We start from the raw sequence: 27788 nt of genomic DNA, 5'->3' as shown, positions 1-27788 counted from the left end.
CATCATCTGTAGGAGACACATTGTAAGACAACTCAAAGTAGGCAAGAAATAGGCGATATTCCTGTGAACGAAATGATAAGTCAGTTGCGCGTCTCAAAGCACGATGTAATTAGTAAGGCCCGGAAATTGAGGAAAACTCCTCTCTTTTATGAGTGTTCAAACACGAGGCTTAACATAACATATGTTCATTTTGGGTCATTGTAGGCCAAAAAATGGTGAATTTTATTTGTCCTTTTCTGTCTTTTTTCGGCGTTGTTTTTTGCTTATTGGTCTTTTTAAAGCTTTTCCTAGGTCTTAACGATTTTTTTGGCACTTCATCTTTCGACAATAAATTTACAAACTCAAATCACCACCACTTCTCGAATCTTTTCTTCAGTAAAGAAAATTCAAAAGATAAGACATTCTTTAAAGATTATACTGATAAGACCAGATCTGCAGCAATCACAAGTCAGATAAGGAGGTGTAACAATGTGAAATGAAATGAAATGAAATCTTTGAGTTTTACTTCCCGCGGTTACGCCGGTTAGGCCAAAGGAGACGGCGATGATGAGTAATGAATGAAATGGTGGAATGAAGATAGTGAGAGGAAACGGGAGAACCCCGAGAAAACCCACGCACACGGCGTTTGTCCACCACAAAGTTCACTTGACGGGGGTTGGGATCGAACCAGGGACCCTAAGCACCAGAGGTGAACGCTCTACCACTGAGCCACCGCGGCCCCGAGGTGTAACAATGTCCTCCATGAAGAGGGGTGAGGGTGGGGAAGGTTTCTTATTTTAGATTGTAGTTCAGATTGTGGAAGAACAGACCGTTAACCTACCAGAAGCTTGCATTTCTTGAGCATTGTATTAATTAAAAATGTAATTCTCGTTAAATTGGATCTTATTTTTATGTTCTTTTTTTTCAGTTTTTAGGTCCTTTTCTAGATATTTTTAGACCTTTTTATAGGTTCTTTTTAGGCAATTTTTAGGTTTTCAGCCTCCGAGCCCCAGTAGATTACAAGCAGTTTATTTGTTTTAGAATAACTGCAATCGAGAACACCAATTTCATTTCACACATGTACTAATATATTATAAAAAATACAGCAACTTGTGTAGCTATTATTTTAAAATTTTAGTTGGAGACCGCCCTTCTTAAACACAGAGTCTATACTTTTTTTTAAAAAAATATATCTACTTATATACAATACTTAATATTAAATACAGAAAGCTATTAAATGAAATTTCGAATTTCCCGTATACAACTTCCAGTTTCTCCTTTGTTTTTGTATGTGATTGACACTCTCAACCAGTGGCGTATTTAGGGGGTGGTTTCCGGGCTTAAGCCCCCCCGAAATCTTACTTAGTATAGTAAAGTAAATGAAACATCTCGCAGAATTTTCACATTTCCAGGCAAAGCCCCCCCCCGAAAGTTAGCAAAGCCCCTCCCGAAACAAAATCGTAAATACGCCACTGCTCTCAACTATTTCTTTTTAAATGACCCTGAATGATGAATTGTTTGCCTACTACATTCTTATTCTTATTTTCAGAGCTCCTATTCAAATAATTCCAATGGCTTTTTTAAATGTAGTAGGAAATTTCTCATTTAAAAACGATGGTCGTAACGCAATTTAAGAACATTCCATAAATTGCCTGCTTTGAAAGAAAATTTTTACCACAGAATGTGTGTCTGTAGAGAGCATGCTGATATTAGTTTGAAGGTTTCAGTTCATGGATCGCAAAGAGGTGGGTTATTTATTATATCAACAGAGGCTACAGTGCTCATTGCGATGTTAAGGTACATCGTTTATAGCGTTTGAAGGCGGAACTTCAAGTTCCTTTTAAATGCCGTTAGCACGTAAGAGAGCAACGATGTTGCAATGTCTTCTCTACCTATTTCTTTCAACATACTATATAACATGTTCAGAATATCCCACGGGCGACATTGGAATCACTATTACTTACCGCCAGCTTCTTGTCTACCAAGTTCGGCAAGATCCATAACTTCCTACTTTATTTTCTAAAATCTGTTTCCACTAGTGTAAAAGTTTTCTGCGAAATAGTGAAATTGCTTATTTGTATCTTTCCTGCCACACTACTGATATAACATATTATCACTGACAATAAATACTTGTATACTGTATAAAACAAGATATTGTAGCATTTATCTGTAATAATCATTGCTCCTAAGCATCGTCTCGAGAAAATCGGGTTGGATCTCTGGAGGAAGTTCATGTGGTTAGGATCTCATATTAAACAGTGTGACAACATATTATATAGCTGGAAATTGACGTTTAACTTCAAACCAACCTACCATTGTTTCAGAGCCATGTCGGAAACATAGCTACTTAGTTCCTTCATAGATGAAAAAAGTTTATAAGAATAATGGAATTTTACTTAGTTAATATACTTACATGTAAAACAAAAGGAAGCAAATAATGTGAAAAGGAAACCTGCGTTACTTACCGAGCATGGAATCTGTAGGCACACTTGATGTTCTTCGGGTAACTGGAAGGATATCGTGGAGAATAAAATCGACCGTAGGGCGCTGTGTGGTTACTGCTGGTGAACTGATAATCACACATTGTCCCCGCTAATTTTCGTCCATCTGTTTGGAACGTTTCTAAAAAATGATAAAGAAATATACTAATGAGAAGCCATTATGAAAGAAACATAAGACATTAATGAAATTAGTAAGTTTTCCTACTCCAGAAAAAAAACCAAATTATTCTTCTCTGATCTTTTTGGAGCAAACCATTAGTCTAAGTATATGATCATTTAAAAATAGGTAATCATCCGTCTTTAATGTTTAACAGGTTTCCCCGATTAATTGTTCTAAATAGTAATAAGATTTCTCCCACAATTTTACCAACTCCAATTTTACTGCTCATAACTAAGGTTCCAACGGTCTGCAAGTCATAGTAAGTCCGCTAACCTCGTAAAGATCTACCTCCATACTAAGCTTGGCCAAGATCTAAGAATTATATCTTTTGCATACCGATGTTTTCTGGCAAAATATAATCATTAAAGTTTAAATCCGAACTTTGATGAGTTATAATTCCGGAAGTAAAATTCTACACTTACTAACTCTCTAACTCTATGACCTATGAAACGCGGAGGTTCAATGTCACATTCACATGAGTTCTCCATTAACTTCTCTCCTTAGTCAACTGGATTCAGTTTCTACTTTTTATTCCTATTTCTGCGAGATCCATGTTAACATTGTCCCCTCATCTGAGCCTAGATCTTCCTAATAGACGTTTTCCGATTGGACTTCCAGTTAAAACTTTGAAAGCATTCCTGTCTTCTTCCACTCTGGCTACATGACCTGCCCATGTAGACTTGATGACCCTCTTAGACTTGATGTCCCTAACAATGTTTGGTAAATAGTATAAATTATACACTTTGTGGTTATGAAGTTTCCGTCATTCCCCATTTCCGTTTCTGTTCGGTCTGATTATTTGTCTCAGGATCTTGTTCTCAAATACTTTGAGTTTGTGTTCTTCCGTCAGAGTAAGCGTACAACAGAATAAAAACTCGAGTCCGACATTTAATTTTTTCGTGAATATGGTTTTGATACGGCTACACATAATATTTTGAATTTGTATTAAATTTTTGCATAGTTGTACAAAACATATGTCAAGTTTGGTCAAGATCGAATGAGTTTCGTTGATAACGTAGATATATTTTCCTTTTTCTTAAAACAAAAATTTGACTAAATATAATCCCTTACTTTCATGGTCCATGACAGGGACTAAGGACCTCTACATGCCTTCGTATTTTGCGTGAGTACTCAAGTCAAGAAGGTCTACTACTAACATAGGATGTTTGGTCAAAGTCGAATGAGTTTTGTCGATCACGATCACCTAGAAAAACTTCCTGCAAAAATTTCATTATATTTACCCAAAATCTGACGATCCATAACTCAAGAAGACTCATACAGATGTCGGATCACTGTAATATTTCATATGCTTACTAAACTTCATATGTGTCAAATTCAACCTCCATTGTGTTTCAGTAATAGAGCAAAGAATTGTTTTGAAAATAATTGGAGTAACTCCAAACTTCACATTTGGACTGGCCGTAACTCAAGAACCATAGTCTTGCACACTATTATATGCTATAAGCATAGTAATCATGTCAGGATCTACCATCATGTCATATATGGTAAAGATATGAGTTTCGTTGATCGCAAACAATATATAATATTATATTGTACCTATAATATTGACTTCTTGGAAGAAAACAAATAAAAAACGAAACTTAATAACAGTCTTACAAGAAACTATGATTAACAATTTGAGCACAAAGGTGTTTTTGAAGGAAATTGCAGTTTCAGTAAAGTAGCTATTGCTTCAGCACTATTGGTCAGAAATTGCTAGTTCGCACATAGTTTTCTTCGGAATAAAACAAGCTTTTAGGTAGTGTAGTGCTCATGGCTCCGTAACGTACGTAGAAAGGGAAATTAGGGGAAAATCGGGGAAAATCCCTCTAAAAATCCCCTTTAGGGAATTTTGAGAACCATAGGACAGCCGGATAACGTACGTGCTTATAATACGGAATGAGAAAGCGGGAGGAAATGGGAGTACCCCGAGAAATCCCACGGACATCATGTTGTCCCCCACAAGCTTACTTGAACGGGAATCGAACCAAGGACCCCGCGCACCTGAGGTAAGCGCTCTACAACTAAACCAACCATCGTGCCCCACTTGGTATTAATGATTGTCTCTCTTAGCCTAAAGGGCATAACCGTGGGACGTTAAACTCAACGATTTCATTCCATATGATTAATACCAACACTTGTAAAAGTATGCTTTTGAGTGAAAGCCCATAAATTTAGTGAGATATTTCCATCTCTTTCTCTTTTAAGAGAATATGTAGAGCCGTGCGCACGTGTATTATGTTGGTAGATTTAGATTCCCTTGAATCTCGTTGTAATGATGAATGAGGTCACAGTGGTCTCTCGCCACAGTAGTACTACTCTTATGAGAAAGCGCTTTGTCTTCTTTTTTTTTTTTTTTTTTTTAGATGTTCTTGTGCATTTTTAAATTCCCTTTCGTGTCCTTTCCTTCTCCCTCTCTCCGGTGTGGATTCCCAAAGTCAAGAATAGAACTGTTGGCAAGGCAAGAAGTCATTAATCTTTCATAACTCGCATTATTAGAAGCTTTTACTCGTACGAACCGTAAATTTAAATTTTCCTGTTTCTAGGTATAATTTTCCTGTCACTAGTTAGTCTATCGTATGATAAAGTACGCACAACAAAGATTTCAGAAAGCAACAACTTTTGTACCCACTTTAACAAATAAGAATATACTTTATGATCATTTGACAGAAGAAAGGGAGATATCTATAGATGACAGTATAGTTTACAGAAATCTGAATTCCTGCAAATGTCCTTTTTACATTATTTTGATAAGGTTCACATAGCATTAGTTTACTTTATTCTTAGTGTATACAATAAAATAATAATCCTCACCAACTAACTTGACTGGTTGTAGAGAAGAGTGCTACTCTAAAACAAACTATAAACTTACTGGAAATCAGATTATTGTACAGTAAGGGACACTTTTAGATGGTATACCCATATGGAAATTTACAGAGAAAGTGTACCATCCAGAAGTGTCCCTTACTGTGCAACACTCATGTCCAAAATGATTGTCGCATATCTATAACTGTCTTCTTGTAAGAATATAATTTGATAATGATGCTGCAAGGCACTTTTAATACTGATAATATATGTATAATCGGGAAATGTATATTTGTGGTAAATTTCGTAGGGAAAGAATTACAAATACGAAAATTAGAATGAGTAAAACAAAATCTTGCTAAATGGAGAAGAAAGTTTTATTTTCGTTTTATTGTTCTTATTTACTGCTCTTTTGACATGAAATTTGCCACATAATGTCTTTGCCGATTGTACACATACTAACATTATCAAATTATATTCCTGGAACAACATATTTATAGACAGGCGACAATAATTTTGGACATGAGTGTACGTCCTGGTAACTTTGATATATCACAATTATATCTTGACTCTTTTTGTTGTAAAAGAAGCATGGTGGCTCAGTGGAAGAGAGATTACCTCTAGTGTGTTGTGTCCCTGTTTCGATCCCCAGCTAAACACGTGTCCGTGGGTTTTCTCGGGGTACTCCTTTCCTTCCACTTTCTCATTCCACCAATTCTTCTATCATCATTCACTTGCTGTAATCATCGTCTTCCTTAGCCTAAAGGACATATACGTGAGACTTTAAACTGAAAAGAAATTTTTTCTTTCTGCTAAGCGGGTTGCTATGATTTTGGGAATGACTATCTGCTCCAATAGTAAGAATGAACTAAGCATGTTGTAGTTAAATATTCGTTATCCAAGTTTGATCACCTTTGGCAATGCCTTTTGCATTTTGTAATTATCTCAAGAAAGATGAGACAATGACCAAGTTGCTTTAAATATCTATTTATTTTTGTCTATTGCGACTAGACTAAAATGAGGAGTAAGGAAATAAATGGTGCAAAATAATACACAACACACATGTCCTGAGCGATACTCGAATCCCAATAGACAGGTCTTATGCTCGCGTTCCACTGCTCAACCATACAAACCTCCTGCGTAAATTAAGAGATATCAAATTTAATTTTAGAAAGCCAGAAATAATGTCGATGGAACTTTTAAATTGTTTTTCTGCAATATATAGTGTAAAGTTTCACGTGTTCCCACAACACGTGCTATATGTAACCATGTTTTCCTTCACCACGTGCTTGAAGCAAACACTTTTCAGACAACAGCCACGAAGAAAACGTCGTCCATCAACGCCAACGTTCGGCAAGTTCGGCAAGTGACGTCAGCATTTTTTTTCATAAAAGGAGATTTACATAACAGAATCAATCTCGCCCGATTGATCAAACAACCAACTCTCTAAGCCCCTGATCATTGAGAGTATCCTAACCTCCTCTACAGGGTGGTTCGGAAGTGGGCTTATCCCCCTTTAGTTTCAACAGTATAGTGTTAGTTATGGTAGAATTTCTGTATACAGTTACCTTGAAGTCTTAAGAGTCATAAACATCGGTATAATCACCATTCATGTCGTAATACAGCTGAGTTCTACGCCAAGTTCTTGCAGATATTTTGAGGAGATATTCCGGAGTCACAAGGATGAAGGCGTGTTCCACAGCTGCTCGTAATTCCTACGTTGTGTGATCGAGTGTTTCTTACTTGTTGCTTTATGAAATCCCAGAGAACATTGTCTGGTGTCGCCAGGTCAGAACTTCTTGGAGGCCAGGCAAAGAGGGGTACGCCCACTTCCGGACTTCCCTGTATAAGACGCCTGGCCATTGAGAGCACCTTAACTCCCTCTCTAAGACGCACAGTCATTGAGAGGCACCTATCCAACACTCCCTAAGACACATGGCCATTGAGCTCCATTAACTTTACCAACAAACCTCCAAATAACTAGAGGAACTGGTATTTATTTGTATTTTTTTTAAATATTCAAGAGGAAACTTCTATAATAAAAAAGTGATGGGAAAGTCTAAACTCCCGTGTACTATCTTTTAGGTCTACCCTGAAAAACGGAAAATTTTACAATAGCTAAATCAGTATCTCGGCCGAGTTCCTTAATAGAGTCCATCCGTTAACATCTTAACGGGTAACGGTCACTTACGTTTGTTTATTACTTCACACGATAACTCTTGAAGGAAAGTGAATTTTTGATTCTGTTTTTTGCAGTAGATAGCGACAAGAATGATCTCGGTCGAGTTCTTCAGTGTATTCTACCCTGTAACATCTTAATAGGTAGCAGTGGCTTTTACACTTTCATATAGGGTGAAGCAGAGGAAACGCATGTTTTATGAACCGCTTTTACTCGGCAAAGAATAGGGGTATTGGTTCTGAGCGATCGTTGGCAGAGAGCTCAGACAATGCAGAATCAAATTTTCTACTATTGAAACTATGGTAGAAATTATAGATCGCGATAGTTAGATGACATCAAACACCGTTGACCGGACGAAGTTGAAACTTCAAAGTGTATGATCTTTCCTACTATATATCAGAATTATTCTTATTATTCTTAATTATTTAATGATTTTTAAAATTATATCTCTTGAAGTAGGACGAACAAATTTTTTTAATGTGCAGAGATTTAAGGTATGAAGTGAAGGCGTTTATGTAATATTATGTGATTAATTATTGTATAGTATAGAAAATTGTGTTACGTAATTCAGTAAGTTCGCCTTTTCTCGTTTCTGAATGGAAATTGTATCACTAAAATGAATTTGATACAAAATCTGTGTTGATTTACTTCTAGTTGACCCTACATTCGACAATTCCGGATTGTAACTTATCCTCTAAAACATATCAAATATAAAATACGCGGAAAACTTTGGTACCCAGAAGTTAGAGAAAGACATTTGTATACTGTTAAGAAAAGTGGCTGCACTAAAGGGTGCAGATTGTAGCTATGAAATATTTGTTTATCTTATTCCCATCATGATACGTCAATTTAACATTCACACAAGGAAGTTACTGTAGATTAATTCCACCATGAGTAAACCAGTACTTTAAAATCCATCTCTTATTAACTTTTTTCTAAATGGAAGATGTAGCGTTATTTCAGATTTTGTCAAGGAGGGGGTTGAGGCAAGATTGTCCACCTCTATAAGAGTTTCACATTTTTGTTAGTATATCAGTATACAATTTATTAATAAGCATATGTTTCTCAAATCCAGGTTCCTAATTATAGGTGCGTACCCTCCTATCGCCCTCAAATCACGCTCCTGAAAGGAAGCCTCGTTTTCACTAGCCATCCCTAGGTGAGAGTTTTTCATCTGTCGATAGAAATGGTTGATTTCTACATAGACTTTAATTTTACATATAAAGAAATTTTAGAAAGAAAGTAAAATTTAATCCACGCCCAAAATTATTCAAACATTTTCTTCTGTTAGCAGCTATAAACTAATTTGAGCCTTTTATCTCATGATCTTTTTACTTAAAAACTACTGACGAATTAGAATAAATCTTCACTGTTTCTATAAGATTTTCTGAGTTATTTACAATATGTAACATTTTCCATTAGGCAGCTAGTAAATATCACTCGAATAATAATAAGAATAGTAATCACAGAATGCCATAAACAGTCATGTAACTTTGCTTATGATCAGAGGCAGGAAGTCCAACGGTTGCCTTAGCAAGTAAAATTTATCGAGACCAGCTTGCGGAAGGAATTTGAGCGCACATTATAATTATTTGCTGGGATTATTATTTTTGCGTTACCACTCATCATTAAGTGTAGGTCAGTAATCAGATTTTGATTGGCAGTTTATTTTTATGTGTTTTTATTTTTATTTGCTATTGAATTGTTTCTTTTAATTTAAAAATATCATTATGGGGTTTAGGTTAATTTCTGTATAAAACACCATTCAATGCAGGTGTAAAACGTTTTTCCCTTTGAAGCAGTAGGTAGAACTAAGTTGAGTAAATCAGACTCCGGAATCGACTTTCATTACCGATTTATTATAACAACAATATAGATGAGGTGATTTTAGTTTAGCGTCCCGTTCAGCAGCGAGGCTATATGAGACGTGGACCTACTGATTAACGTGGAATCCAAACCACATGAGCTCCCGCCGGGAATCGAACCCAGGTCTCCCACGCCAAAGGCGCGTACGCTAGCCAACAACAATATAACAATATATAATATAACAACATTATTTATAGAAATACTACAATACAACTTTCACTTATGCTAGGTAGCAAAAGGTAGCCCAAGACCTTGCACCCTCGAGGCAGGATCTCTACAGAGCTCCGGTCAAACTGGGTAGTGTGGTGTAGGAAACAGCAATGCTTCTCAGCAAGCAGTGAGGGGTTTAAGAGCCACAGAGCCCCGAAGCAGGCTAATCAACTGTGGTTGGAATGCCGACAGAACTCCGACCAAGCTAAACCAAGTAGAAGGAAATCCTAGAGTCCCGCAGCAGACTAGAGACTTTGAGGTTGGATTTCTCCTAGAGCGCCAGGCAAGCTAGAGAAGGGGAGACCAATCGCAGACTGTTGACTGTCCGTTGATTCCTCTTCATTATATAGGAGCCTCGGGTGGCGGTGGCGCTGCTGCTCCCATGTCGTCATGTGACTTGTAGGTGGTGTTGATGGTCCGTAATCTGCTTCTTGTAATAATCCAACGTCAGGTGTAATACTCCAACGTAAATACATGTGATTGTTTATAAACACAAACACATGGTACATTACAATATGATTACATGACATGATATTTCCACCTACCGCACTACTATCTCGTTGGCCTGTTTTTGCTGCGTAAACTCAGAATGAAACTTTTTGAACTACAGAAGTCGGGAAAGTTTCAATTCTATTCTCAAAATCAAAAGTCGATGCTGTTTCGTGCTCGATGAAAACAGCCAGATTTGGAAGTCTTTCTTGGCTAATGTGGAACTGAAGCATGACTTTATTAGTTTCATTCTATTGAAGGGCTATTTACATGATGTGACAGACATAGACAGTGCAATCAAAAGCTGAAGCGCAATTGCCAAACTCTTATAGGCATCAATTCTCATGAAAGTATGTATTTCAATATGCCTAATGGGGAGAATTCTCTAGCCTATTCTCTAGCTTCCTCTGTGCATCTTGATGAAGGAATGATGCCATTATAATAATGGTATAATTCTACATTGTCGAGGTCTTTTGAATAATGTCAAACCAGAACACACTCCAGCCTTTTTCTGTTTTGTCTGATTGCTGTTGGACGAAGTCGGCAACGGAACAGAGGAATCAAAATTTGTTATTTAGGTATCGTATCTTTTAAAAATGGCAATTCATTTGTTGTCTAGCTTTATGTCGAACTTCATTGATAGCGCGATTCATTTCAACTTCTGCAGTCTTAGGTTTATCACTGCTTCTTCTACAAGCATGTATCGCATGTTTAAAGATTAAAGGGTTTAACTACGAATAGAATAGTTTTGCTGGGTTAAATTAAGAAAAAAATAGTAATATGTTCCTTTAGTCAGTCACTCTTTACTGTTACTAAAGGGCTCTCTAATATCGGTCATTTTCGTCCATATTTTTATTTCTTTCCCCTCCTCCTCCTCCTCTATGCTACATGGCTGAATTTGGATTTAAATGGCATCAGAAGTGTTACTATTCACCTCAGCGCCCCCGAAGACTGATATTCGACACTGATATTGGTCATTTTTGACCATTTTTATATTTTTGCCCACACCGAAGTTGCAGGGCTGAATTTGGATTTATACGAGATCGGAAGTGTCACTGTTTATTTCAGCGATCCCGAAAACTATAAATTCGACACTAGTATGAGTCATTTTTGACCACTTTTAAGTATCTCTCCCTTCCCTCACCCAAGTTGCGGGATGAATTCGGATTTAAACGGCGTTGGAAGTGTTACTGTTCATATCAGCAACCATGAATTCGACACTAATATCGGCCATTTTCGATCATTTTTAAATATTTTTCTCCTCCCTTCCCCTAAGTTGCACCATCAAAGTGAAATGAGTAAAAAAATAATTCCAGACCCGAAACTCATCTATATTGAAAATTTGATCGAGATTGGTAATTTGATTCAAGAGTTATTAAGTTTTATTTATTTTTTATATCTCCCCTTCTTCCCCTCCCCTAAGCTCTATCGTCAGAGTAAATAGATAAAAGCACTCCGAGGCATGAACCTCATCTATGTTGGAAATTTGATAGAGATCGGTCGGGTGGTTGAAAAGGTATTAAGTCACAAACATAGTCACTATCACTTATATATATATATATATATATATATATATATATATATATATATATATATATATATATATATATATATAAATCCTTCTCTCTCCCCTATGCTACTCGGTCAAACTGAAATGATAAAAACCATTCCAGGCCCGAAGTTAATCTACCTTGAAAATTTGATTGAGTGGTTCAAGAGATTATGATACACCAATTTTATAATATATATTATTTAATATGTAAAATTGGTATGATTGAAACCCACTCACTGAAGTTTTGGTTTTACTGAAAGAAATATATTGAAGGTTTATTTCTGAATCTTTCCTGCTATTGATATATTTTTTCGTTTTGTGTGATCGTAATCTGGGAAACAACACTGAACGTATAATATGTGTGTAACGGATTTATGGATTCCTTTTGTTACATATATTGTCCACAATTCGAATCACTAGATAAGTCAACACGATTCAGTACCTTAATTTTACACTTAATTGCAAAAACTAACAATTGCATACTTTGGAAATTAGGCTCGTCAAATATATAGAACAACTAACTTTTATTCTCAAAACTCCATGAATAATAATCTTTCTGTTGTCATAGCAACACGAAACAAACAATTATCTCTAGTTATAGCTACTACCATTACATGAATATCAATCTATCTCAACATATATTCTATTTTTCTTCTTCTTCTTCTTCATAACATATTGTGCACTTTTAAGCACCGTTGCCCAAAATAGCTACAATTAGAAATGAAAGTAATTCACAGATGTCAGATATACAATATGTCATATATACAATATCGTTGTATATATGGCTCCCGACGAGGACTTCCTAAATTGATTACAATTGAAGAAAGAATCCTGGACTGTTACATATCTTACATGCGTGGTTAAATTACTTTCCGAATAGCCCTCGTATATATAAAAATATAATACGTATATATATTAATTTCGTTTTGTCTCAACACTAATCTTACATTCACTTAATAATCAATTCCATTTTAATTCTATAAAATTATCGAAGAAGAGGACTTATTCAAAATATGATCTCTTTGTTGATTATGTAGGTCCTAAAATAGATTCTTTAACTCAATATCATCGGAGCTTATAGACAAATTAAATTAAAGTATTACTATCATTTGTACTATCATAATTAGATTATTGAAATTAACGCATTGTGCAGAGATCAGTATTTGCTGCAACCTAAAAGATAACAATATCCGGATAGATGCTATGATTCCTGATTCCTGTTGGTATGGATTAATTAATTTCAACTCATTATACGGAAATCAAAAAATCAGTACGATTCTTATCAATTTTGGGATCATATCGTCTGTTTGGAACCAAAGCGTCTCGGTTTGCCAACATAAAATCATTCTCAAAATTGGAAAGCAGTGCGTTCTTAAAATCTAAATAATTGCGTAAACTCCCCCTGATCGCTTTGAATCAAACAGAGCACGGTGGTAGCAAAACGTGTGGTAAAATATTAAGAAATTTGGATCTGTCTCCCCAATTAAATCGCATTCTTCTTCGAACTTTTCTAAAAATACACTTGCAGGTATGTCTTCTGACCTTCCACTAAATTTTGTTAAAGACCTTATTTCACAAAATCTGAAATGATGATGATTATGAGACTGTTTCAAATGATTAGACATAACGTATCTGGTTTTCCGGCAATGTGATGAATACGGTCTCCTTTCTTCTTTCCCGGGGGTAGGAGCACTAATAAGGAGCATAAATCACTTTCTTCCAAAGCTAATCTGTATTCATTCGGCCTATGGTCGCTATTGGTGATCTGATCAGGATTATCATTTATGGTAGTGATCCTTTCCTTGATAGTGTTTATTTCTTTCTGTAATACTTTAATTTAGTTGCTATGCTCATTAACTTGGGTTTCAACCACTTCCACCGAACTTTGTACAATTGTAAATCTGTGCAAAATTTGTTCCACCCTACAGTTTGTTCGTTCTAGTTTAGTGCTCATTTGCTGCATAATTTGTTCAAGTTTGCTATCCATTTGTTGAAAGCTAGTATCCATCTGTTGTGTTTGCTGTGTCAGTTGCTCAAATTTAGTATTCATTTGCTTGGTAATTTGTTCAAATTATCTATCCATTTGCTGAAACCTAGTATCCATCTGTTGTGTTTGCTGAATCAGTTGCTGTGTTTGCCGTGTCAGTTGCTCAAATTTAGTATTCATTTGCTGTGATCGCTGTGTCAGTTGCTCAAATTTAGTATTTATTTGCTGTGATTGCTGTGTCAGTTGCTCAAATTTAGTATTCATTTGCTGTGATTGCTGTGTTAGTTGCTCAAATTTAGTATTCATTTGCTATGATTGCTGTGTCAGTTGCTCAAATTTAGTATTCATTTGCTATGATTGCTGTGTCAGTTGCTCAAATTTAGTATTCATTTGCTTTGATTGCTGTGTCAGTTGCTCAAATTTAGTATTCATTTGCTGTGACAAGAATTGACCTAGCTGTTTTATAAGGTCATCCACATTCGTTGATGTATCCGATCCTGGTGTTTCATCACCAACTTCATCATTACTACTTTCGACTCTGAGTAAATCCATTTTAATATTCCTATAAATTTTCCTTTTCCTTTTTAATAAAGTGTACTCCGTGTTGACGGTTATTTATGAGATTGCCTACTTTACTTCACACAAATCTCAAGGTTCCTTGGCGGAAAACACCATCTAAATATTATATGTATGTAACATTATTTCTGATTCCTTTTGTTACATATATTGCCCGCAATTCGAATCACTAGATAAGTCAACACGATTCAGTGCCTTAATTTTACACTTAATTGCAAAAACTAACAATTGCATACTTTGGAAATTAGGCTCGTCAAATATATAGAACAACTAACTTTTATTCTCAAAACTCCATGAATAATAATCTTTCTGTTGTCATAGCAACACGAAACAAACAATTATCTCTAGTTATAGCTACTACCATTACATGAATATCAATCTATCTCAACATATATTCTATTTTTCTTCTTCTTCTTCTTCATAACATATTGTGCACTTTTAAGCACCGTTGCCCAAAATAGCTACAATTAGAGATGAAAGTAATTCACAGATGTCAGATATACAATATCGTTGGAAACGATTCCACACTTTTTGACAAGAACTGTATCGAAATCTTTCTCCATTATTTTGTCTCTATCAGTGATGGGAAATAGAATGTGTTCCTGGGAATTTTAGTCCTCATATCTACTTTTCTTTGTTATCCTCTTTTTCTTTACTTTTCTGTTTCCATTTTGTCCTGATCTATTATCTATCTTTTCTTTTTGTTTTCAACTTCCATATTTTTTTAAAAAAAATATATTTCCATTTTTCAGACTTCTTTTTCTAAAAGCATTTATTTATTGAGAAGAGACGTTATAGTCGCGTTTTTCTTATAACATTCCTCTTTTCTTCCTTGAATGTTGTTTTGTATTAATTTTAATATTTCACTTTTGTTATAGTTTCTTTTTCTCTGAAAGTTTGTATTTTCCAGTTATATTTCCTTATAACTGTTTACTACTGTTTTGTATGTTTAGAAAGTGAAAAATAAACGTTTATATGTTGAGAGTGTTGCCTCTTCTTTCGCTTTTAGAGCCAACGCACCGAGAAAGAAAGGAAGAAAGAAAGAAATACAGCCAACTTCTCTTACGAAATTACTGCTTATTCAACTGGAAAATGGTCGTTAAAAGGGGTGATCGTTTAATAGATAGTTGATTTCTTCTCACAATATGAAGACATGGTGGAGCATTGGTAGAGCGCTCAATTGGGGTGCGTGGTATGAAAATGAAATGAAATCTTTAAGTTTTATGTCCCACGGTTATGCCAGTTAGGCTAAAGGGGACGGTGATGATGAGAAATGAATAAAATGGTGGAATGTAGAAAGTGGGAGGAAACGGTAGAACTCCGAGAAAACCCACGAGCACGGTGTTTGTCCACCACAAAATCCACACGGCGCGAGCCGGGATCGAACCAGAGATCTGTGGTGCGTGATATCCGTTATTTTATCATAGGCCATATAAGTTTGTGGTGGACAAGATCATGTCCGTGGGTTTTCTAATTTCTTTCTCATTTTCATTCCACCAATTCCTTCAATCTCATTTATTTTATTAATCATCCGTTTCGTTCAATATACACGGTATAACGTGGGACGTAAAACTATACAGAGTGATTACAAAGTCCTGTTACCACTATCTATTACATAGATGTTAATGAATTGTTGTATCTTATCGTTGCAGGTGCTGAGATATATCTAAATCACAGCTGATGAGTCCACGTACACCATCGAGGAACGGATCGTAATGAGCACGTGGACTCACAAACAGGCCCCTTGGAGGAAAATCAATGAGAGACATTCAGCATGATTTCACTACAACGTTTCAAAAACCTTTTCCTCCGAACCAACAATCTTACGGTGGGAGAAAAAAGCTCTTTGCAACTGGTTGCATAAAAGATAAGCCTCGCGCAGGACGACCATCAACACGACTGGAAACGTGTGGGGAGGCTGCAGAGTCTGTCGAACGTTCGCCAATATGTCCATTCGTAAGCGGTCACAGAAATTGAATGTTCCATACTCGACATTTCAAAAACATATGAAAAAAGAATTTTGCAGTTAAAGGCATTTAAACCTTCATTTGTAAATAAATTGCACGATGGTGACATGCCAAAACGTCAGCAGGCTTGAGGGTGAATGCTCGATGTCTTTACAATTAATTCTTCAGGGATAAAGTGTTTTTTCTCGAACGAGTTTGCAATATATGGCGGCACAAAAGCCAGAAACATTTACTTCTGGGGTAAAGAAAATTCACATTTTTGTGAAGAACTTGAACACAAATTTACCGCATGTCAAGATCTGGGCTGTAATATCTGCAACCCACTTGTAGATCCATATTTCTTTTAAGGTACTGTGAATCAGATTGCGTATCTCACTTAGTTAGGTGGTTGGTTTATTCCATATCTACAAGATCGGGAACTGCTCGGTTGTATATGGTTCTAGCAGGAAGGATCACCAGCCCATGATGCTATTGCCGTTAGAGATTACCTCAACGACGTATTTCCTGATAAACGAATTTGACGTAATTCTGCTCATTTGCTTGCACTTTACAGTGGCCAACCCGTAAGTTCTGATCTGTCATCTTGCGACAATGCTTATAGGGTTCCATTAAACAAAAGGTTGCTGCCACACGTTACGAGACAGTTGGTGAACTTAAGGATGCTGTTTGGCGTGCATTTACTGCAATTACGCCAGCGATGTTGAGGGGAATTTGACACGGAGGAAAACCATACTCTGTTATGGAAACAATGATGTACACACAGACACTCTGGAATAAGTAGTAAAGAACAGTCGCACTACCTCAAAGTTGTCCTCTGCCATGATCCAATATTAATACAATGCGACCCTCTATGAATATGTGAACACGGGACTTTGTGATCACTCTGTAGATTTAATTTCATTTCACTAAAATTTCACAGTATAGTATCCTGTAATTATAGATAGTGAAACTTCTTTGTTCCTTTCAGGAGCGAGGCTATATGAGACATGGATCTACAACTCAATGTGGGATGCAAATCACAAGGCTCGCGCCGAGAATCGAACTCGGGTCTTCCACGCCCAAGACGCGTATGTTAACCACATAGCTACGAGGAAGCTCCCCTCAAATTCTTGAACGTGTTGCACGTAAATGTCCACGTAGATGTTCCATTCAATTTATCACTTCAAATTTCCGTACAAGGATAATCAAATGTCGCATATGAGCATATAATGAAATATTATCGTCTCTGATCAACCTTAGACTAACGATTGTATTAAGTTCTATTCTCTTAAAAGGAAACTGTACTTTTACCTCCTCTCCAAAAAATCTAATATTTTAACAATCTAATTAATAAATCATTCATCGTGCTATCAGCAACTTTAACATAAATTAAAGGATAATTTTTATAATAGTGAGAACGATGATGTTAAACATTTCTTTGTGTACATAGCTGAGAGCTAAATGATATCATGCAAATTAGTTTCATCGCGGAGACAATCAATTAACGCACCAGCGTTGTCAAGAGGCCTTACTCATTGATCACAACTCTCTAGACAATAAGATGTGTCTCTCTCTCTCCGCGACCGCACATGGTCACAAGTTCATCATCATTTGCGGAAAATTTCCTGTTTGTTATATTACATTGCGTTTAACTCATATATGTATTAGGTTGATCATTTGTCTACTCTGTTTGGTTATAAGTGGTTTCTGTTTCAACAGTATATTGCATCATATTAGCTGGGAATGGATAATTAATTGCTATAATGAATTATGTACGGCTCGTTGGTAAATAAGATGCTGTGTTCTTTAATCAACTATGAGTTTAATTACTTGCAAGTGCTATTATCAGGGCGATGTACCTCCTATAAAGTATGCATGCGTGTGTCATTCGGCCACCCAAAGGTAAAAGAAAGTATCTACATTTTGCTTGTTTTGAGAACAGCAGCAAAAAAAAGTGATTTTTGATAATTAACTTACTGTTAAAGATTTTGTTTTCTTGTCGACATCAATGAGCAATATCTAAGTGTTGATTGACGTCGGAAAGAAAACAAGTCTTTAACAGTAACGTTAATTATCAAAACTCAGTTTTTTGGAGGGTTATTCTCAAAACAAAAAAATGTAGATACTTCCTTTTACCTTCGGACGGCCGCATTGTGGACTATTGTATCACTCCTAGGACAAATCAAACAATAGGTACAACTTATATTTAACAGTGTACATTTTTACAATATATAATGAAATAAATAAATAAATAATTTATTCCAGGAGAATAAATAGGTATAAATCCAATTGGCAACAAACGACATCTAGTTTTTAACTCCACAAAAATTAGTTTTTCTTGCTTTTTTCCATAACTACTACAATTGGTACTACTCGTCCTTTCTGACAGCTCGCTACGCGCACGTGGTGTTGAACGCTGTGTTGCCAGCTTTTGCGTCGAGTATTGAAACACGAAATTATTTACTGCAAGCAAATCTCTGTTTCATAAAATTAAATAACACAAAAGAAAACTAAAAAAGAATGCTGTCAATAACCAGTAAGTCAACTACTCAAGTTGACATTTGACTTAAAACAATGTGCATTTGTTTATATTCAAATTGGCAACGTGCGGAGAGAATGGAACGTTTATCATTGCAGAGGGAGAGAACTGAGGCACTATAATTGGCTGAACGTGCTGTTGCTATAGAAGCAGTTCTTCTTGCCTGATTGTTATGGCCACGTGCAGAAAGGAAAAATCAGGGGAAAGCAACTGTCAGAAGGGACAAGTTGTATCAAATTAAGGTTAGAATTGCTACCGGTTCATATGCCGATACAAATTCATATAAAATATAGAAGTAGGAGGAGAGAAAACAGAACTGCTAACAAGTTCTACATATCTAGGTAGTATTATTAGCGATAATATGAAGTGCATTACGTGAAATAGAAGAAAGGATACAAATGATGAAAGAAGAATTTTAGGAGGAAGAAAAGTCATATTTGTGGGTGTTTTTGAATAAAGAATTGAGAAAAAGACTCATAAAATGTTTCGTTCTCAGTACTGTACTGTATGGAGGCAGGTACATGGACATTGCGCAAAATCGAAAAGGATCGGAAAATTTCGAAATGTGGATGTGGAGAAGAATAGATAGAATGAGTTAGGGCGAGCGGCAAACGAATGAAGGGGTGTTAGGAATGATGGCGGAGAAAAGAATAATATTTAGATGTATAATTGAAAAGTGGAAATAAAACTGATTGAAGAGGAACTGTATCATGAGGGACATGCTAGAGGTTATAGAGGCAAGCAAAAAGAGGGTTGTGCCGAAGGAGGCTATAGTTGATGGACAGTATCAAGCCAGAAAAATTGTACGTAAAAAGGAAGAGCTTAGATAAGACCATGAGGCGTGGAAGCTTCTCAGTTGCAGGAAGTGACTTGTCAATAATTACAGAATACCTATGATGATAATGATTATTATGTTTGGACAAAATTAACTTAATTTAACAAAAAAAAAAAAGCAAGCGTTAATCATAATTTTGGATTATGCTTCGTTATAATACTGTATATTCTAGTCTTAACAGTGTTATAATGATAAGTTTGTTTAATGTATATTTTAGCTTGTTAGTTTTTATCTTAATAGTTATCGTACAGCATTAGTTTGACTCGATTTCAAAAACTACGCATGAGAAATTACACTTGTCATTTGATTTAGCTCAATGAGGTCAACGTATTGGTAAATATCTCATCTCATCTTTGGACATTTTGTATTATTAAATGTTAGTTCGGCGGACTTTAACAGACTTTAACAGTGCATAAAGCAAGATTAGGTTCGAGCTCACGGTTTATCGTACACTGTTACGGCTGTATTGGCCTCCGCAGCCGACATGTTATACTGTTATACCGCAATGTATCATCGATAACGACTGAAATAGACACATGTCTATCTTTCTTGAACAGCAGACCAATGACATATTGTTATATGTTCCAACGAACCACGATCACACCACATTCATGGCCAGGTCAGAAATCATTTTCGAGGGAAACAACTGCTCTAGGCGTGCACAGTGCGATGACGACAGGCCGCACATCGGCAACTTTCACATTGTCATCCATGCATCCAGTAGCATGTATCGAGGGTACCCTGGGAGCTTCTAGCTATTGGCAGGTCATTGTTGATTACGTATATCCATTCATGAAGGTCATATTTCCAGCTGGAAATGGTATATTTCTGTAGGACAACGTTTCTTGTCTCAAGGACAAATTTGTGTTGGAATGTCTCGAGGAGCACAGTGATACGATGTTCTCCAAATTCACCCAAATCCGATCTTAAGCCAACTGAACATATTTAGGATGTCATTGAACGTCAGATCCGAGCTCATCGACTCTCTCCGTGGAATTTTCAAGAATTAAGTAACTTGTCTGAGCAGATGTTGTGCACCAGGTCTCCAGCCACTGACCAAAATATCATTGTTTTCATGCTAAACCGCATTGCTGCTGTCCAGGAAGTCAAAACTGACATGTAAAATATTAGGTAGGTTGTCATAATGTTCTGGTTGGCCAGTATATTACTTTATTTATTAACTTCTCATGTTACATATTTTTATGAAAATATCATAAACATAAAACGCATTTTATAAGCGGTCTCAAGAGGAGGCTAATATTCAAAGTGAGTAATGTTCTATATATTTAATCTACGGCAGTAGAATAAAATATAAGTTATAATGAGTGGTCATTTTTAGTTTGTCATTTATGACATTTTATTTTTATTTTTTTAAAATTAGTTTTGAAATACCATGTTTTCCAGTTGACTGATTCCATAATAAATGATTACACAAACAAAGGGAAATTACTGCACAAAGCACTTATCTCACATTTGTTACAAATCAAGGTGTAGAATAAAAAAAAATCTCTTCCAATACATTCAATTCGTCTCAAATTCACTTGTTATGATAAAAAAAGAGAGAGTTCAGATATACTGTATTATTAACAGGAATCATTCTGTTTACACGGATTATATTCACATTCCTGAATCATCTTTTTCTCCCTGCACATTTTAAATGTGTCATGTTACAGGAATATATGAAAATCTGTATTACTCATATTTACAACATTTATGAACACAATTTTATACGACTTTAACTACTCGGATAAATTTTAATTTGATTTAGGGTTGAATTCTTCAAGAATGTTTTGATACCTAGGATTTCTAATTTGGATTTTTCTAGAACTAATGATACCGAATTTGTTAAATTTTCGAGATATATTAAATGCAGACGTTAGAGTATTCATATTTATGTATTTACCAGACCTAACAACTGAGGAATATTTCGGTGTTTTTTTTTAAATATAATTATTTACTCAAACACAAACACAATTTATATTTAGACTATATAACTATGAAATAAAAAGTTTATCAACGTAAATTTCTCTTTTGTTTATGCGTCTCTTTACCCATTAACTGAAGGACTTTTGCCCCCTATATGGGGTAAAAGACACACACTGAGTTTGTTACTTTATCACCGTCTAGAACATATGTTATGAAATCCAGTTGTCATCTACCCAGTCTGTTTTATAGGCAAAAGAATAAGGTTTGTTAGATGGTATGGATCAACCCAATATTGTTTTTGGTATAGCAGCAATAGCATGCTGAACATTAAGTGCGGCCTTTTGCCCTGCTTTACTCTACTCGAGAGGAAATATCTCCTCCAGTTCTCTTCCAGGCGGCAACCTACCAAGGACTGACGAAACGTTGCCACGTTAGACCGCAATGGATATACGTTGTATTAAGAAGGATGCTGAACGAACATCTCCAGAGACGATAGATATGCGTCTGCCTACCTCTCTGATAAAATCAAGGCTTCTAGAATCCCATGCCCCACTGGTCTCGATGGCTATTGAAGCAAAAATAAATTTGTCGAGGAGATTATTGTATTTCCTTTCCTTTTCTGCCTCTCTACGACTAGCAACTTCTCCAGCACTCATAACAGTCAATGGGAGGCTTGAATGGGCAAATGTGTCAGAACATGTAAAATTCCAAACTAGTGATTTTCGGTGTTTATTTTTATTTCGTACATCGTATCATGCTGACATTAAAACAAGGATTTTTGACAAACAAAACAAATTTTCATTTCTGTTGTTATAATTTGCTATTAAAACATTAAAAAAATCATCGGAAAATTCAAGGAAGTCATACTCAAAATAAAACATTTACGGAATGGAAGAATACACAAATTGCAAGCAACTCAGAACCAAAATCACATAGTTTTACAGGAGTAGAATAGCTTTACAGTTCCACAAAAATTTTCAAGAAACTAAAAAATAAAATAGGACAAAGTTTACGTGTATTAAATAATTTTACAGTTTTACCAAAACGATTAAGGTAGAATAGTCATAGTTTTATGAAACATTTCAAGGAACTAAAAAATAAAGTAAAATAGAATAATTTCAGAGTTTTACGAAAAACAAGGAACTGACTACTGAAAAAGAGTAGTTTTACGGAAATGGAAGAGTTGTACAGTTTTACGAGAAAAATCAAGGAACGACAACTGAAATAGACAAGTTTTACAGTTTTACGAAAAATTTCAAAGATAACTGAAATAAGATATTCTTATGGAAATAGAACAGTTGTATACAAAATTTCAAGGATGTGCTTATTAAGATAGAATAGTTTTACGAAAATAGAGTAGTTTTATAGTTTTACGAAAGTTTTGAAGAAACTGACAACTGAAAAAAAATAATTTTACTGGTAATAGAATAGTTTTACAGTTGTAGGAAATATTTAAAGAAACCGTCAACTAAAATAGAATAATTTTACGGAATTCATTGTTTGATTGTTCAAGTTCAGTGCCAGGTATTTTCAAATGTGGTCTAACAGAGATTGCAGTGTTGTATATGTAGATCAATCTTCTGTCACACTTCCAGAACCAGGATTATTTTTCCTTTTATTCAATCGTTGCAGAAAGCAATTAAAATTTGTCGCAGTTTACCTGCATCGCTGTGCAGAATGAAAAAGGTCATTCATCGCTTTTGTGAGTGAAAATATGGTGACAGTCGACTATGAATCAAAGACACGTTTAACGGATTAGTGTGTTCTGAGCGTTGGGAAGAAACGCGTCAATGAACAAAAACGTACATTTATTAAGAAAGTAATATACAAATTTATACTGCAAGCGGCACAAAACTGTAGTTTCCTTCAAAGTCCAACTTCGAGAATCAGGAGTATGTTTTCAAGTGCCGCGATTTAAGCATATTATTTTCTTGGCCAAGTAACAAGAGCGCGTCCCTGTAGTACAGAAGGTCCTGGGTTTGATTACCACTCAGAGAAAAATGAAATGAAATCTTTGAGTTTTACATCCTGCAATTATGCCGGCTAAGCTAAAAGAAACGGTGATGATGAGAAATGAATGTAGTGGTGGAATGAAGAAAGTGGGAGGAAATGGGAGAATCCCGAGGAAACAAACTCACACGATGTTTGTGCATCACAAAATTAACTTAGCGCGAGCTGGGATCGAACCAAGGACCCCATGCAACAGAGGTAAACGTTCTATACTGGTAAGAGAGTATTGAACGCACGACAGTGGTTCAGCTAACACTTTCAACTGTAGATGTCGTCTTATTTAAGAGCGTTACTGACAACGAACGTGAATTCAAACTAACTAATAACATCATTGTTCTCTATGAATGAGGTAGACGATAACTCTGCGGTCGTGAGGTGCCAGAGTATTTCATCTCGCTGTGAAGAATACGTAAAACGAGGAATATTTCTGTTACTTATTTACCCTAGTAGCAGAGACAACTTGCAAAACGCTTGGTGTAAGCTTGCATTGGAAGTCGTCAAGCTCGCATCCGGCTTGATTGCAAAGCGTGCAAGCATGCCGCAACCTGGCGGCCAGTAGCAAAGTTACATGGAGGCAACCTTGCATTCAGTGTTCCATTCAACTTGACGCAAACGTTTTACAAGTCAAGTTCAGTCAATAACCAATGAACGACCAGTGATGCTATGACGCTCTGCGAAGGGTCGCGTGCAAGTACAACAAAAGGCAGCTTATATGGAAGCATGCGTTTCAAGTGCAAGCGTAGAAATCCAAAAGCCAAGCACCCGCCAACTGGCTGATAGCTTTCTTGCTACTAGGGTACTTACTGAGTGAATTTTGTATAATTTGATTCGTGCGGTAAGTTCTTTCCATATTTGTAATGTTACCCAGGAGACGGCAAAACATATCGTTTCCCTGTCTTGTCTCGTTTCGTTTCATAAAATTGAAAAAAGTCTCGTCTCGTCCAGATTCCCAAAGAATACTTTCTTGTCTCGTTTTGTTGTTCGAAAAGCTTTTATTGTCCTGCCTCATCTCGAAAATTTGCCGTCTTGTCTTGTATATTGATATACAGTAAAATCTCTGAATAACGGATACCATGAGACATGATTATATTTTCGTAAATGAGAAGTGTCCGTTACAAATACGTTACTTAATTAAATATATTTTACTCAGATACAGTAAATATGTGTAAAGAGTAAATATAGGCTAATATTGAAATATTATACTCAAGTGTTACAATTACTGAGAAAATTAGGGGGAAATCCTCTTCTGTAAAGAAATGAAGGTATTAATGTGGGGAATATGTTTACATGGGTGTGTACTGCAAAATATGCAACAAGTGTGGCAATTTTTTTCACGACTGGCTTTATCAAAGAAAGGAAGAAATTTTGCAGAATCCTTAGTTATAAAACTGACTCTCTACGATTGTTTTTACTTATTGAAAGCTTCCGTGGATTTCCACCAGAAGCAATTTACTGCTGACAGCGAAAAGAATTTCTAGTTCAACTTGCAACTTTCCTGGGTGGTGCTTTACAAGATCATGACCCCCCCCCAAAAAAAAGTAAAGATTTTGAAAATGCATAAAATGCTTCGTATGCTAAATACATATGAGCTCACAATAATTTGTCTTTGTTATGAAGGAGTTACTAAACGTTGCGTGGAATCGAAGACTGCCCATGACCGTATATGAGAGTATCGGTAAATGGGAAGGTTTAGTCTCGTAATAATACATATATTTTTATCAGCAGAAAAGGATAGGATATTTCCATATTTAGGAAGTTCGTTATAGACAGGTGCCCGTTAAGGAAGATTTCACTGTACTTGATTCTTGAAAATAGTCTTTCTTGAATATTACCCTTAGTAACAGGAAAGTCAAATGCTATATAACGACAACTATTGAATGATTGGCAATAATTAAAAAAAAAAAAACATATCTTCAGGTTTCCTGATGTTCATAGCAAAACGAATGAAAAATTAGTTTACAGCACAAAACTACTGGTAATTGTTTATTACAAGGTTAAGTAAGTTTTCGGAGTATATATGAGATGCTAAGATGTTGATTAAACTTCTGATCTCTTACAAGTACAAGTAATATAAAGAACCAATAGTATACATTTAATCAAATATTTCACAAAATTATTTATCAAAAATCAATTTATGTGAAAAATTGACTCTCTTTCTTTCAAGTGGAAATAATTTTCATTACAAAAATAATACTGTAGAATATAACATGTGTAGTTTATAGAATATATAGCTATAATTTCATCTATGAGTCATGTGCCACTGAAACAGTGTTTGAAATCTCGTTTTCTTATCGACCCAAGTAATTTCCCCCATTCTTCTCCACACCCACATTTTGAAAGGTTCCAGTCATTTTTTTTTATCACTTTTGCGTAATGTGCAGGTTTCTGCCCCATACAGTACAATACTCTAAACGAAACATTTTACGAATTCATTAAGGATACAGAAGTGTATGGTCCTGGTTCCATATTGAGACAAATTTATTGAGTAGTGCCGACCTTTAGTCTTGATAAAAGCTTTTCAAATTCCAGACATTCGTTTGATTAATCGATCGAACTTTTGCAAATCTGTGCGTCTCCAGTAACTTTGAAGAGCCTTCCAAACATCCTCAGTATTCGTTGGCATCTATTTATGGACTATACTGTAAAGTTTGTTTTTACGAGAGCTGAATGAATGACAAACCCGGTGACAATGGCGACCATGCATATTGTTTCCTTTGCACGTACTTACTATATAACTTGGAAGAAAGTTTAAATCATAATCCTGTTATAGTACAAAGCTACTTACAGAAAAACGCGCTCCTAAAGGAATATCACGACTCACTTAAATATTGTGGAACATGTTTTTGTCCATTATTCCGTTAATTCGAACTAAATTATCAACTTGCTTACCTGTAAAACATCTTCTCACAGTGACGTTGCCTGACGTTGCCTTCCCCGTAATTTACAATTGGCATTACACGGTTGGAATGAAAGCGCTCTTCGGGACGACGACGTACAATTTACTAGACTTGGGAACAGAAAAGTTGACATTTAGATTCATCGGTCTAGAGTATCCCTTCCATGGGTCATCGGCCCAATCTTTACGTTTCTACCCGGAATATCTTTTTGTAATGTTTCCTGACGCAAGGAATGATTTCTTTATCGCAACTTTACCATGAACACCATAGATCTGAAGGAGATGGGTTGCAACTTTGTCTCATACGGATTGGATATGACAACTCCGTAGTTCTTTTCCTACTTTCTCCACGCTTGGACGTCTGTTCCATTTTCTTGTTTCTCCAGCGTTCGTCCAAGACAGTACTTGCTTGTCCTTACGAGAAGCGGCTGTTTTCGGACGATCAGTTCGTTTCCGTAAAATTTACACCAGTTTCTGTCTGTCTTTCAAGAGTTCGACGCACTGCTCGGACTGACATATTTAACCACAGAGCGAATTTTCGCAGAGAACGTCTCTCTTTTCTCAAACTAACCACTTGAATACGTGTTTGGAAACTTAAATAACAGCTTTTGCTTTGTATTTTATAGTATTTGCATTTTTGCCCTCACTATTCAATTGGTTTACGTGAACCAAAAAAAGCACAATCGCATGTCTCAGATTCGTATCCAATTTTATCCAAATTACTACACCATTAAGTAGCGCATACAGAAATTTTCATTGCAGTAAAGAGACAACCACTAATAAATGTTCATACTAAACACCACTAGATTTCGTGTAAACGATGCATCATCAAACAAAGCCTGACGTAAGTTGTTAGTTTATTAACTACATATTTATTGCTTCAGTAAGTTTGTTTCAATGTAAACAAGATGTATTTTCGTATCCTTGTAAGAACAACGTTGATTATTTTGTAAAATGGGTCCAATAAAAACGGGGTTTTGTCATAACAATGTCTTTTATTTGGAAAATTCACAAAAATGAACAGTATACTCAGACTTTTGATAATGGGTGTATGTCAAGGCGGAACAGATTCTGAGAGACACAATCAGAATATTACGGCAATCAAAAGAATCCAGGCTATATTATATTTAGAGAAGACAATTATTAACATCCGGAGGGTTATCTATTCTACAAGAAAAAGAATTCTGGAAATCTAGTCCTAGAGAGGTGAGAATAGCAAATCAGATTAGTTTTACTTTGAATAGAAAAGAACCCAATGAATAAAGTTTTGATTCTTCAGTGATTAACTCTGTAGTCCTAATACCATAGTTAGACAATTATAATAATGAAGCA

At 35.8% G+C, this 27788-nt stretch overlaps 1 protein-coding gene across 1 annotated transcript in view; it reads right to left on the bottom strand.

Moving 5' to 3' along the window:
- Positions 1-27788, bottom strand: part of LOC145664075 (suppressor of lurcher protein 1-like) — a 938444-nt gene that overhangs the window by 176165 nt on the left and 734491 nt on the right. Inside the window, exon 6 of the mRNA XM_081730414.1 lies at positions 2445-2601. Coding sequence (XP_081586540.1) covers positions 2445-2601 — 157 coding nt within the window. The remainder of the gene's footprint in view (positions 1-2444; positions 2602-27788) is intronic.

Source organism: Thermobia domestica, chromosome 11 (genome assembly GCF_964235325.1).
Source record: "Thermobia domestica chromosome 11, izTheDome1.hap1.1, whole genome shotgun sequence".
In the NCBI taxonomy this organism is placed as follows: Eukaryota; Metazoa; Arthropoda; class Insecta; order Zygentoma; family Lepismatidae; genus Thermobia; species Thermobia domestica.
The sequence above is the reverse complement of the archived record's forward strand: the minus strand, read 5'-3'. Positions and strand labels throughout refer to the sequence as shown.